The 15,259-nt window shown below is 45.9% G+C and overlaps 1 protein-coding gene across 8 annotated transcripts in view; it reads left to right on the top strand.

Annotated features, from left to right (window-relative positions):
- NRXN3 (neurexin 3) overlaps positions 1-15,259 on the top strand; it is a 464,077-nt gene that overhangs the window by 24,380 nt on the left and 424,438 nt on the right. For all 8 annotated transcript variants that reach the window (XM_077463585.1, XM_077463586.1, XM_077463584.1 and 5 more), the window contains exon 3: positions 13,624-14,062. In XM_077463585.1, coding sequence (XP_077319711.1) covers positions 13,624-14,062 — 439 coding nt within the window. The remainder of the gene's footprint in view (positions 1-13,623; positions 14,063-15,259) is intronic.

Raw genomic sequence — 15,259 nt, 5'->3', positions numbered from 1 at the left:
ACAAAAGTTTTTATAAGGACTGGTAACTTGGTATAGGGTGCTACGGTACATAGGCCTGAGTGCAGTACAGTCTGCTGTTCTGTAAGGACCGCTATCGGTCCACAATACATAGGGTTGACGTGCACTACTGCTGACCGCTGCCCTATACTGCAGCAGTCCTTCATTGGTATAGGGACTGACGTACAGTCTGCTAATCACTAACACACAACCTGCTTGGTCCACAAAAGTTCTTATAAGGACTGGTAACTTGGTATAGGGTGCTACGGTACATAGGCCTGAGTGCAGTACAGTCTGCTGTTCTGTAAGGACCGCTATCGGTCCACAATACATAGGGTTGACGTGCACTACTGCTGACCGCTGCCCTATACTGCAGCAGTCCTTCAGCGGTATAGGGACTAAGAGTTTTGTCACAGGGTGATTTAAAAAATGACAGGCAGAGGAAGAGGCAGGCCCTTCCGCAGGGGTGGTAGGGGTAGGGCAGGAGCAACAGCCTTGAGCCAAAGTGGGAAGTTGCAGAAGGTGCGTTCAATTACTTTAAAGGACGCACCAGACTTGGTTGAGTGGCTCACTCAGCCTTATTCTTCTGCACCCTCCTCATCCTCTCGATCTGCACCCTCTTCTTCACTCTCTGCTATGTGCACCCCCAAAGACACTACCACCAACAACACCACCACCACCACATACCTTCCGCTTGAGTGCAAATGGGGGCCTTCATGCTCCAGTGTTTTAATAGGGACCCCCGTATAAAAAGCATGAGGGTCAAGGACCAGTACTGGGTGGCAACGTACTTAGATCCCCGGTACAAACACAAAATGGCGGAAATGTTACCGCCGTCGCAGAGGGCTGTCAGAATGCAGCACTTCCAGGCCTTGCTTCGAGAAATGCTGCATTCTGCTTTTGCGTGCGCTGGCAGAGGAGCAATTCCCACTCCCAGAGAAGGATTTGCGGGTACCAATCCAACAGCGCCTGCAAGAAGAGGCCGGTTTGAAGATGTGTTGGTGACTTCGGATATGAGGTCATTCTTTCAGCCGACCCATCGACAGGTGTCATCCGGATCCAGCATCAGGGAACGCCTAGACCGTCAGGTGTCCGACTACATTGGGTTAACGGCCGATGTGGACGCTCTGAGGAGTGATGAACCCCTAGACTACTGGGTGGGCAGGCTTGACCTCTGGCCAGAGCTTGCCCAATTTGCAATCGAACTGTTGGCTTGCCCCTCATCCAGTGTCCTGTCCGAAAGGACGTTCAGCGCAGCAGGGGGGATTGTGACCGATAAGCGTACTCGCCTAGCTCACGACAGTGTTAACTACCTCACATTTCTAAAAATGAATGAGGCATGGATCTCGGAGGAATTCAACACATGTGATCAGTAGACCATGTATATGTCTATAAACAATTTTTGGAATCAAGCACACAGACCTTCTTAATTCATTTGGCTCACTTCCCTGACCCAAAAAAGCACACCGTACTATATGCCCCTACCCTCCTCTTTGAAGAGGTTGAGCGGTGTCATATTTCTACTGGGGCTGCTTATTATGAGGGGTTCCCACCATCCCTGTGCTGTGCTGACTTCCTCCTGGGTGTTCTTATTATGAGGGGCTCCCACCATCCCTGTGCTGTGCTGACTTCCTCCTGGGGGTTCTTATTATGAGGGGCTCCCACCATCCCTGTGCTGTGCTGACTTCCTCCTGGGGGTTCTTATTATGAGGGGATCACACCATCCCTGTGCTGTGCTGACTTCCTCCTGGGGCTGCTTACGGTGCTGCTGTCAGCGCTGTATGTCACGGAGCTGCTGTCAGCGCTGTATGTCACGGAGCTGCTGTCAGCGCTGTATGTCACGGAGCTGCTGTCAGCGCTGTATGTCACGGTGCTGCTGTCAGCGCTGTATGTCACGGAGCTGCTGTCAGCGCTGTATGTCACGGAGCTGCTGTCAGTGCTGTATGTCACGGAGCTGCTGTCAGCGCTGTATGTCACGGAGCTGCTGTCAGCGCTGTATGTCACGGAGCTGCTGTCAGCGCTGTATGTCACGGTGCTGCTGTCAGCGCTGTATGTCACGGAGCTGCTGTCAGCGCTGTATGTCACGGAGCTGCTGTCAGTGCTGTATGTCACGGAGCTGCTGTCAGCGCTGTATGTCACGGAGCTGCTGTCAGCGCTGTATGTCACGGAGCTGCTGTCAGCGCTGTATGTCACGGTGCTGCTGTCAGCGCTGTATGTCACGGAGCTGCTGTCAGCGCTGTATGTCACGGAGCTGCTGTCAGCGCTGTATGTCACGGAGCTGCTGTCAGCGCTGTATGTCACGGAGCTGCTGTCAGCGCTGTATGTCACGGAGCTGCTGTCAGCGCTGTATGTCACGGAGCTGCTGTCAGCGCTGTATGTCACGGTGCTGATGTCAGTGCTCTGTATTACGGTGCTGCTGTCAGTGCTCTGTATCTCCTGCACCCTCTTGTTTGCCTACCCTGGTCCCTGACCTTCCCTCTCCTCCATTGCCTTCATTAGCTCCATAGTCCTGAATTGTCAGAACAATTTCCCAAATAAAAAAAAAATGCTTGTAGTTATCGATCCCAAATTCACCTCATACATGTATTATGCTATTGTCCAGGTGGTGGGACTACGTGCTACCCCCTAATAATTACCCCGTGGCCGCAAATTCGACCTAAAGGTTTGCGAAATTCGCCTCCCATTGAAGTCAATGGAGCCCGCGGCGAACGGTCGTTTTCGCGAACGTTTGTGCCCGTTCGCGTTTCGCGTTCGCGAAACGTCCCGTCGGAAGTTCGTCCATCACTACAAAGCTGTAGAGACATCCCCAAAAAGACTTGCAGCTGTAATTACAGAGAAAGGAGGTTCTACCAAGTAACCCCACACTTTTCACATATTTATTTGTAAAAAATGTTGAAAACCATTTATCATTTCCTTCCATTTCACAATTATGTGCCACTTTGTTTTGGTCTCTCACATAAAATCACAATAAAATACATTTATGGTTTTGGTTGTAACATGACAAAATGTGGAAAATTGCAAGGAGTATGAATACCTTTTCAAGGTACTGTAATTAAGGTTGCATTCACAACTGAGCGTAGCGTCTTTGGGTGTTTTTTGTGCCTTTTTTATGCACAGATTTAGTGTGTTTTTATAAGCAATTTGTGTATTTTTATACAGTGTTTTTGAGCCTTGGTGTTTTTTTAATAGCCAATAAAGAAAACTATCATTTGTTGCTAGGTTTTTCAACTCTTTTTTTAGCTTTTTTTTATCAGCTTTTATTTCTTTTTATTATTATTCATTTAATATTATTTTTATGTTAGGGTAAGGGGTGAGAATTAGGGTTAGGTTAGGGAAAGGATTAGGGGTTGGGGTTAGGAATAAGATTGGGATTGGGGGTTAGGGTTATTTCTTCTTCTTCTTCATCATATTATTTTTATATTATATATATATATATATATATATATATATATATATATATATATATATATATATATATATATATATATATATATATATTATATATATATATATATACACACATATAGAATTTTTTTTTCTTTTTACTACTACTACTTCTTTCTTCTTTTTTTTTTTTTTTTCACATGACAAGTGGTACCCCATGATTTCCAACGAGTACTGTAGATTACACAAACATTGCTTCAAGTTGCGTCGAAATTGCGTCAAAGTCACGTGACTTTCAGGTCACATAAGTGTGAATGGGGCTTTTAGGTTAGAGTTAGGATTAGGAGTTAGGGGTTAGGGTTATTTTTTATTATTATTTTTTGGTTAGGGTTACTAATAATATGAATAAAGAAATGTAAAGAAACATCCAAAATAAAATAATCATAAATAAATACAATACATTTTATGTAATAATAAATGAACCCCTAACTATTAAAAAAAATTAAATACAGTATTACATATTATTAATTTATTTATGATTTATGATTATTCTTGGTTTAATTGTGTATTTATTGGATGTTTTTTTATTTATATATTACCATCCCCCCCCCCCCCCCCCCCCCATTTGAGCAGAAACACGCAAATATCGTTTCCATTCATTTGTATGAGAATAAAAACGCACCAAAAACATGCAAATCTGCCCAGTTTGAGCTACAAAAAAAAGCTTCAGAACTTTTTTGAGCTTCATGCGACTTGGAGTGGAGATGTGAAGCAACTCCATAGTGAATAATTGATTTTTTTTTTTCCTCCAGTGTTTTTGAGGCTTCGAGCTTCAGGCTACAAAACGCTAAGGTGTAAACAGGGGGCCTAATCGTTTTTTGGAGCGCTTTTGCGTTTAAAAAAGCGCAAGAAAAGCTCATGCATGTCTTCACACTGGTCCGTTGCGGTGGGCACCTCCCCATTGAAATGCACTGAAAACATTTTGCAAGAATGTGCGCATTTTCAGCGGGTGATATATCGGTGCATCCCCTAGAAGCTGGTTAAATCACCAAATGCAAACAATTAAAGGAGAACTCTACTATGTAGACATTCACAAATCCCACTGCAGAAAATTGCATCTCTGGAGGAGAAGACTAAAGGTGGCCATAAGCGGATTGAAGCTTGGATAGATCCTGCTGAACCAAATTTCAATCCATCAATCGCCAGCTTTAATCTTTTCCTCCAGAAATCGATCGACTTCAGTACAACCAGCCTGTAGTCCCCCCCCCCCCCCCCCATTTGATCAGTGCCAGTGGCTATAGCTGGCAGCAGTGATCATTTGTATTCCGATGTCTGGGAAACCTGCTGTCAGAATACATTAGCGCAGGGGGAGGGATTGTGATTGTGTTGATGTGGGAATCGAGCAGGTTTCCTTCTTTGAACTGCAGAAAATTGCATCTCTGGAGGAGAAGACTAAAGCTGGCCATAAGCGGATTGAAGCTTGGATGGATCCTGCTGAACCAAATTTCAATCCATCAATCGTCAGCTTTAATCTTTTCCTCCAGAAATCGATCGACTTCAGTACAACCAGCCTGTAGTTTTTTTTTCCCCCTCATTTGATCAGTGCCAGTGGCTATAGCTGGCAGCAGTGATCATTTGTATTCCGATGTCTGGGAAACCTGCTGTCAGAATACATTAGCGCAGGGGGAGGATTGTGATTGTGTTGATGGGGGAATCGAGCAGGTTTCCTTCTTTGAACCCCGTGGTTGAAGGAAAGATTGCATAATGTATAGCCTACCTAAGACTTTTCCAGGCTGTTACTGTGCGCTGTAGTAGACATTCTGTTATGCCTTAATGTGCGTTGCTTCAGTGCACCAGAATGTTGCAGTAACACAGCGCACCGCAGAGCGCAGATAGTTCACACCCATGTCTTGTGGCGCTCTGACATGCAGGGTATTTGTATTACATAGTTAAGGCCCATACACATAATCTGACTTTTTCACAACAAATATGCAAATTAGCTATTTTAAGGCAACATCCGACCGTGTGTACGCTCTATCGGACAAACTTTTCATTGGACTTTTGTTGGCTGTGCGAACGGACAAACTTTCCGGCAACAAAAGTCAGATGGAGCAGAGTCTGATCGTGTGTACAGAAAACCATAGGACTTTTGTACAAAGTACAAACACGCATTCTCAGAACCAATGCTAAAGATCAGACAACAATACAGAAGTTGACCAAAGGTGGCGGTAAAGAGCAGTAAAAAACACGTGATTTGGTGAAAGTTGGCTGAGAAATTCCTGCTGTGTGTATGCAATACAAGTTCACAGCCGACGCCCTTTGTACAAAAATCCACGGGAAAGTTTGTACAAAGTCCGATCGTGTGTATGAGGCTTTACATTGTATATCCCTGTATGTTGCGGTCGCTCAGGTGCTTATCTAAAGCTTCATACACATGATCGGACTGTACAAACTTTCCTGTGGATTTTTGTACAAAGGGTGTCGGCCGTGAACTTGTATTGCATACACACGGCAGGACTTTTTCAGCCAATTTTCACCAAATCACGTGGTTTCCCTGCTCTTTACAGCCACCTTTGGTCAACTTTCTGTATTGTTGTCTGATCTTTTGCATTGGTTCTGAGCATGCGTGTTTGTACTTTGGACTAAAGTTCTATGGTTTTCTGTACACACGATCGGACTTTGCTCCAGTGGACTTTTGTCACTGGAAAGTTTGTCCGTTCACACAGTCAACAAAAGTCCGATGAAAACCGAAAAAGTTTGTCCGATGGAGCGTACACACGGTCGGATGTTGCCATAAAACGGCTCATTTGCATGTTTGTTGTCAAAAAGTCCGATCGTGTGTACAGGCCCTAAATAATTTCTTGAAACTATCGATGTTCCTCACTGAGACCTCCGCCTGTGAAAGGGAATTCCACATCCTTGCCGCTCAATGCCGCGTACACACGATCGGACCTTTTCCAACAACAAAATCCATGGATTTTTTTCCACCAGATGTTTGTCTCAAATTTGTCTTGCAATACACACGTCGCACAAAGTTGTCGGAATGTCAAGAAACGCGGCAATGTACAACACGTACGATGACGAGAACCATTTTTCCGATTGGCCAAAATGAGAAGACTCCCAATTGGCCGCTGAGGAGGCGGGAGGGAAATGGAAGCTGCCGGGGAGAGCAGGAGAACAGGAGGCTGGCGAGCAGGGGAAGCCGTCGGTGATTGGGTAAGTGCCTCTGACCGACCGGGGGGGTTCATACTGTTTACCACCCCCCAATAAAAATTTCCACTGACTGCCACTGATCTACACACAAAAGTTTTGTCTTTCATTTCTATTTTAAAGTGAATGGGTTGTTTTACAAGGTGATGGTATACAATCATTTGAAGATATATTTGTGTTTGCACAGTGCAGATTATGCAGGAGCAGAGCCGGGGAAGGAGCCTGTGCATGCTGGGAGTTATTCCTGGTGGAGGAGGAGTGTGCGGTCTCCTCTTGAACACTTGGTTCAGTGACGCACTCTTTCATTGTGAAGCTCGGATGTTGGGGGGGGGGGGGGGGGAGAGGATACAGTAATGGATGTATTTCAAGGTCCGTCTGACTTTTCTGCCTTTAAATAGGATGAAAAAGTAGATAAAAATACTTGCTGATTGCAGCACTTTAAGTGCCGCGCAGAGAGCGGAGTGACCTTTAAAAGGTGTTTAAATCACAAGAGGAGGATAGGGAGAGCTGCCCCTTAATTACACCCTTTTCTAGCAAGGGTTTTCCTGGTGTGCAGGGCATGGCGGGTGACCGGGGTGCACACCGGGGAAGAATAATATTTCACAGATTCTTTTCTTCTCTGGTGGCGCAGACCACATCTGGGGCTTTATACGAAGATGGAATCTGCCTGCAGGGAAGGGAGTCAGATTTTTTGTTTACCTGTTGAAGCGCTGACAATTTTACACAGCGCTTTACATGTGTCTGTACATTCATGTTGATCCCTGCCCTTTGTGGCCTATGTGGCTCATATGTGCTGTGGCAAAGTTGGTGGGCCTTAACGCCCACATGCCGCCCATATGCATCCATGGGGGACAAAGCTTTCTTTTGCGGGGAGCATGCTCCATCTCAGTGACCGAGCTGACAAGGACGATTCTCAGTCTTTGCTAATGATTGGTAGCCGGGGACCAGTCATGTGAGCATTGTGACAGCCAATCATATGGTCACATGATCGTGTCTGTTAAAGGGGTGCGCAGGGGCGGGGGAAGGAGTTAAGGAGCTTACAATATAAGGTCCCTATGTTTCAAATATAAATATATATTTACAGTGGATCCTTCATTTACGACTACCGCGGTTAACAAGCGTTTTGAAAACACTGAAGAAATGACACTTGTCTACAATGTAAAGTAGTGAGTGTACAGCTTGTATAACAGTGTAAATTTGCCATCCCCTCAAAATAACTCGACACACAGCCATTAATGTCTAAACTGCTGCCAACAAAAGTGAGTACACCCCTAAGTGAAAATGTCCAAATTGGACCCAATTAGCCATTTTCCCTCATGTGACTCATTAGTATTACAAGGTCTCGGGTGTGAATGGGGAGCAGGTGTGTTGAATTTGGTGTTATCTCTCTCACTCTCTCATACTGGTCACTGGAAGTTCAACATGGCACCTCATGGCAAAGAACTCCCTGAGGATCTGAAAAAAATAATTGTTGCTCTACATAAAGATGGCCTCGGCTATAAGAAGATTGCCAAGACCCTGAAACTGAGCTGCAGCATGGTTACCAAGACCATACAGTGGTTTAACAGGACAGGTTCCATTCAGGAACAGAACAGAACAGGCTTCACCATTAGAGACTGAAGAAGTTGAGTGCACATGCTCAGAGCCATATCCAGAGGTTGTCTTTGGGAAATAGACATGTGAGTGCTGCCAACATTGCTGCAGAGGTTGAAGGGGTGAAGCACAAAGCCCACAAACTGCTGAAGACAAGCAGACTAAGGACATGGATTACTGGAACCATGTCCTCTGGTCTGATGAGACCAAGATAAACTTATTTGGTTAGATGGTGTCAAGCGTGTGTGGTGGCAACCAGGTGAGGAGTACAAAGACAAGTGTGTCTTGCCTACAGTCAAGCATGGTGGTGGGAGTGTCATGGTCTGGTGCTGCATGAGTGCTGCCGGTGTTCTGGCAGATAGTGTCCTGCCATCATATAGCGTCTGCCAGTACGGGGCAGAAGAAGCTTCGGAAAATCTCCGAAGCTGAACGGCGCCTGCGCCATGAGTGGAGGTGGTAGCCCCCCCCCATCCAAGACCTATGGTTGTGAAAATTAGAGGGCCCCTCGCGGGCAAGCTTCGCTCGCCACGCTTCAGGCTCGGCCTCGCTGCGCTCGGCTCTTTTTTATTCCTACTCTATGCCCACTTGGATGGTGGGGCTAGAACCTGGACTCACGGCGCAGACGCCGTTCATCCTTGGCTATTTTCGGAATCTGTGTTGCTGTGTACTACGCATGCGCAGTACACAGCGGACACTATCTGATGGGGGACCTTATATGATGGGACACCGGACACTGGGGAGCTACAGATCGCGGGAACCATGAATGCCAACATGTACTGTGACATACTGAAGCAGAGCATGATCCCCTCCCTTCAGAGACTGGGCCGCAGGGCAGTATTCTAACAGGATAATGTCCACAAACACACCTCCAAGTGCCTTGCTAAAGAAGCTGAGGGAAAAGGTGATGGACTGGCCAAGCATGTCTCCAGACCTAAACCCTATCGAGCATCCTCAAACAGGTGGTGGAGGAGCACAAGGTCTCTAACATCCACCAGCTCTGTGATGTCATCATGGAGGAGTGGAAGAGGACTCCAGTGGCAACCTGTGAAGCTCTGGTGACCTCCATGCCCAAGAGGGTTAAGGCAGTGCTGGAAAATAATGGTGGCCACACAAAATATTGACACTTTGGGCCCAATTTGGACATTTTCAATTGGGGTGTACTCACTTTTGTTGCCAGCGGTTTAGACATTAATGGCTGTGTGTTGAGTTATTTTGAGGGAACAGCAAATTTACACTGTTATACAAGCTGTACACTCACTACTTTACATTGTAGACAAGTGTCATTTCTTCAGTGCTGTCACATGAAAAGATATAATAAAATATTTACAAAAATGTGAGGGGTGTACTCACTTTTGTGAGATACTGTTGACTTCCTTGAGACACAACTCTTTCTATCTCTTTCTATCCATGACTTTCGAACATACCTTTCAACACTCTTCTGGTGCTCCAAGGACTATCTACCTGATCTACTCTTTCCTAAGCGCTATTGACTCTCCCTCTCCTGCCTCCTACAAGTCCAGTTGGGATTGAGATCTGGGCTCCTCTATTGACCCAGATGAGTGGAGCAAGGCTTGGTCTGCCATAGCAAAATGTTCTTTTAACACGACAGCACTGGAAGCAGCATACAAAGTCCCTTTGAGGTGGTATTGGGTCCCAACTCATATTGCAGGTTTGAACCCATCTTACAGTGACGGGGCTTTAGATGCTGCGGCTAACGCAGTGATGTAGTACATAGCTGGTGGTCCTGCCCACGTCTAACAGGGTTTAAGTCCAGGGTCTTTGGGCTCCTATACACCCTGTACCATGTGCCTATCAGTAAAGACGCTAAACTCACCCAACTGCACTGCCCAATTCAGGGCCTATTCTCATACCAATAGAAACTTGAGACTTATCTGTTTATTGCTGCCAAACGTGTTATTGCTGGGGTCTGGAAGACCCCTTCTGTATTGTGGTGAAGAGCACTCTGACCTCCTTGATAATCAACAAAAAAACGCCCAGTATTTTACATGATTCCCATGCTAAATTTTTGAAGGTATGGGCACCCTGGTAGTTGTATGCTCTCCCCATCCTGCATCTGACCAGCCTGGGCCTGGTGGTCGTATGCTCCCATCCAACCCTGCATCCAACCAGCCTGGGCCTGGTGGTCAAATGCTCTCCCTACCCTGCATCCAACCAGACTGGGCCTGGTGGTCAAATGCTCTTCCCATCCTGCATCCAAACAGCCTGGGCCTGGTGGTCGCATGCTCCCCCCCCCCCCCCATCACCCTGCATCTGACCAGCCTGGGCCCGGTGGTCGTATGCCCCCCACCCTGCATCTGACCACCAGCCTGGGCATCTTGTAATTGTTGGTATTACCGTCCAAGTCTGCAGGAACCCCTCTCCCTTCCCTCTCCCTTCCCTTCCTTCCCTCTGTCTCCCATCTTCCCCTCACCAGGAATTTCTCCTGCTTTCCCTACTGGTACTTTTTTTTTTCTCCCCCTCTGTTCTCCCTTCCCTTCTGCTGCCCCTTCTGTCCCCTCATGGTATGCCCCTAGTCCCTCAGGCTTAGGCACTTTGTGCAGACCTACGGCCCTCCCCGTGTGGTCGTCTATCTGATATTTTACTCACTAAAATGTTTAGTTGCACAAGATATCACTCAGGCCTGTATACTTTGTTTCTTCCCTTGTGTACCCGCTGCATGGGGGATCAGCTGTCCTGTTACTTACATGAGCAACAATAAACATGATCATACCAGAAAATCAACCCCAATAGATCCAGAGCAGTTCTATGTGTGTACAATAGATCCAGAGCAGTTCTATGTGTGTACAATAGATCCAGAACAGTTCTGTGTGTGTGTACAATAGATCCAGAGCAGTTCTATGTGTGTACAATAGATCCAGAGCAGTTCTGTGTGTGTACAATAGATCCAGAGCAGTTCTATGTGTGTACAATAGATCTAGAGCAGTTCTATGTGTGTACAATGGGTCCAGAGCATCTCCATGTGTGTACAATGGACCCAGAGAGGTTCTATGTGTGTACAATGGACCCAGAGAGGTTCTATGTGTATACAATAGATCCAGAGCATCTCTATGTGTGTACAATGGATCCAGAGAGGTTCTATGTGTGTACAATAGATCCAGAGCATATCTGTGTGTGTGTACAATGGATCTAGAGTGGTTCTATGTGTGTAAATTGGATCCAGAGCAGTTCTATGTGTGTACAATAGATCCAGAGCATCTCTGTGTGTACAATGGATCCAGAGTGGTTCTATGTGTGTACAATGGATCCAGTGCAGTTCTATGGGTGTGTATAATGGATCCAGAGCGGTCCTATGTGTGTACAATGGATCCAGAGCAGATTTATGTGTGTACAATGGATCCAGGGCAGTTCTAGGTGTGTGTACAATGGATCCAGGGCAGTTCTAGGTGTGTGTACAATGGATCCAGGGCAGTTCTAGGTGTGTGTACAATGGATCCAGGGCAGTTCTAGGTGTGTGTACAATGGATCCAGGGCAGTCCTAGGTGTGTGTACAATGGATCCAGAGATGGTCTATGTGTGTGTAATGGATTCAGAGCAGCTCTGAGTACAAAATGGTGCAGGGTGACACCTGCTGTTAAGAATGGGAAGTACAGTTATTATCCGGTCGGTTTAGAGATGGCCAAACTGAGAACCCTTTTTTTTTGGCGGTTGGTGAGGCAGCGCAGTTGCATTATATCTTAGTTCCCAGGAACAGATCATCTAGCGGTCTTGATTTTCACCCACTATCATTAATATACATTTAGATCTCCTGATACAATGAAGTTTCTTACAATGTGCACAGTTGGAAGTGCCTAAGCTGCACATTGACAAGGCTCAGTAATTGTAAAGTCCTTCATGTAGCAAAAGTTTATTTATGAAAAACGATTGTATGTATAATAACCAGAAAACAACAACAATTGTATGTATATATTCAGCAAGTGAGAAAGAAGAGGCAAGATATAAAATATAAGTTTAATATCCTATAAACATCCAAAAGAACAGTCAACCTTGACCCACAATGTAACATTTTCCTTTTAACGCAGTTGCAGGACGTTCTGTTCCAGGAATGTGTGATCTAAGAATGGTATCTGCTATTGCTGTCAGGTCATGGCTGGAAATCCTACTGTTGGTATTTAGAACTGTCTGTCCTGCCTCCTACAGCCAATCACATTCTCATCTAAACTGCAATATGACGGTTGCAGAATGGAATTGAAAATCTGGGTGCTGGGTAGAACACAGACAGTTCTTGTTTCAGAATCAAACATGATACAGTGGCCCTCATATATGAAGAGTGGAGGAGGGGACTGGGGGGCATCATTTCCTCTTGCAGCCAATCGCCTCCTTCTTGTCTGGGGCCGTGCAGGTACACTGCAGCTCGGTTTATAGTAGAAGGTCATCCAGCAGGTGTTCAAAATGTGTGTTGAGCCCCTACTTTGTCTAACTTAGAATGCAGTAACACACAACCCTGCGAACACGTCTGCTGTTTATGTGCATTTTGGATTTTTTTTTCTGCCTAAAAGCTCCTCTCCTGATCCCCCTTGTGAGTTTTTTTTTTTTTTTTGTCAGCCTGTAAACACGCCACTTATACTAATACTATACTACTATGCCTGTCTGCAAACATAGGCTTTTAGGCTCAGTTCACACTGATGCAATGTGGGGAAACCCTGCGAATCCAGTGCCGGTTCCCGCATCGCACCGGAATTGCCGGCAGTTCACACTTCCTTATGTAAACTGCTGGGGGTGTCAATACAAAGTTAATGACACCCCCTCCCAGATCTGATCGCAGATCGCAGTGCAAACCGTGCATTCGGATAGGAATGTGAACACCCATGTGATCTGATTCTGGTGTGGATAAAAAAAAAAGGGGGTCCTATATGATTTTGGTCCCAATGCAATGCGAAATTCAGCCATACAATCTGTATGGCTAAATACGCATTGTGGAGATGTTGCATGTGATCTGCACAGCAGTGCGGTGCGAATCACATGTGATGTCTGACATCGCACAAGTGTGACCTGGCACTTGAGTCCCATTCACACCTGAGCGTAGCGGTTTCGGGCAGAAAGTTGCACGATTTTACCGCGTTTTTATGTCGGTTTTCTGCAATTTTGATGCGTTTTTGCCCCGATTTTGTGCAGGTCAAAAGGTTACCAATGTAAAAAGCAGAAAAACACCCAAATCTGCCTAAAAAACAAAAACGTTTCAGAACTTGTTTGAGCTTCAGGCGTTTTGTAGCTTCAGGCTTCAAGCTGCAAAACGCTCAAATGTGAATGGGGCCTTAGAGGTGTATTGGAAAAGAGCGACTATATCTTTAAAGAAAAGATGCAGTCTTTGCATGTCTGAAAAGGAAAGTAACATAAAACTGATCCCAGACTCAATTGTGTTCCTCTCTTCTGTTTTCTTGGTGTTGTTTCTAACCTTTGACCTTTCTTCCCCTGTGGTAGGTTGTCTACAAGAATAATGACATCCGCCTTGAGCTGTCCCGCCTGGCCCGAATAGGAGACACCAAAATGAAGATCTACGGTGATGTGGTCTTCAAGTGTGAGAACGTGGCCACGCTGGACCCGATCAGCTTTGAGAGCCCCGAGGCCTACATCAGCCTGCCTAAGTGGAACACCAAACGCATGGGCTCCATCTCCTTCGACTTCCGCACCACCGAGCCCAACGGCCTCATCCTTTTCACCCACGGAAAGCCGCAGGACCGCAAGGACGTTCGCAGCCAGAAGAACACCAAAGTGGACTTCTTTGCGGTGGAGCTGCTGGATGGTCACCTCTACCTCCTGTTGGACATGGGTTCTGGCACCATCAAGGTGAAAGCAACCGCCAAGAAGGCAAACGATGGCGAGTGGTGCCACGTGGACATCCAGCGTGATGGCAGATCAGGTAAGGGGGAGCTGAGGTGGGGTGGAGTGAGCCTGATTCAGTAGAAAAGCAAGACTCTGCAATACTAAGAGGGCTGATCTGATCTCTATCATGTTTCCAGCTGTGGTTTGGTCCTCCAGCCGTGTGCATGGAAGAACCCTAGGTGTCACCAATGACACATCTATACGATTTCTCTCCTGCATTCTGTGATTGTTGCTACAAAACTGAGCCAGACAAATTTTATCTCTCCAATTCAGATACACATAGTACTGGAATTATATGTTATTTTGTGTGTGTGCATGAGTTTATAGAAATGCAGACAGTGGACAACCAGTGCATCATGGGAGAACGCAGGGATGGAGATGAAGATCTGAAAACTGTAACTGTGCCCGTAACACCAGAAAATGCAGCAACTGCTGCCAGAATGAATGTCTTCAGTCGTGATTTATGTTTTTGGTGTCTTTTCATAGCACCGCTGTACGTCATCTCCTATAGATAAGATAGGATTAATGCAAAAACTTGTATACCTATTGCTGTCCTGATGTTGGGTCTTAGAAAAGAGACCTCCTAGGCTTCTACTCTTCATTGAAGGATGAAATGAGTTTGCATATCTTAATTATGCCTGCTAACTTTGTATATCTTGGGCTGATTTGCTGGGTGGATCACTTTTCAGAGGGGGATATAGCAGTGGCTGGCAGGTGTTCAGGAAGCAATCCTGTGTGTGACATGCTGTGTCGCCTTTCAAACTCTGCTGATTTAAAGTCGCGGCCGTAGTACATACATTAAAGTGACTGTTATGCCGTGTACACACGATCGGACTTCCCAGCAGAAAAGGTCCTATGGAATAATTTCATCAGATATTCCGATCGTGTGTATGCTTCATCAGACTTTTTCTTTTGAAAATTCTGACGGACCTAGAAATAGAACATGTTTTAAATCTTTCCAACGGAATCAATCCCTATCGGGAAAACCGCTAGTCTGTATGCTGTTTCGACGGACCAAAAACAACGCAAGGGCAGCTATTGGCTACTGGCTATTGAACTTCCTTTTTCTAGTCCCGTCGTACGTGTTGTACATCACCATGTTCTAAATGATAGGACTTTGGTGTGATCGTGTGTAGGCAAGTCCGTTTCAGCGGAACTCCATCAGGAAAAACCGCCAGAGTTTATTCTGATGGAAAAAAACGGTCGTGTGTTAGCGGCATAAGGGTTCGTTAAC

The sequence above is a fragment of the Lithobates pipiens genome, unplaced genomic scaffold (assembly GCF_037356315.1).
Source record: "Lithobates pipiens isolate NorthernLeopardFrog02 unplaced genomic scaffold, aLitPip1_a1.2 Scaffold_30, whole genome shotgun sequence".
Taxonomy (NCBI): Eukaryota; Metazoa; Chordata; class Amphibia; order Anura; family Ranidae; genus Lithobates; species Lithobates pipiens.
The sequence above is the reverse complement of the archived record's forward strand: the minus strand, read 5'-3'. Positions and strand labels throughout refer to the sequence as shown.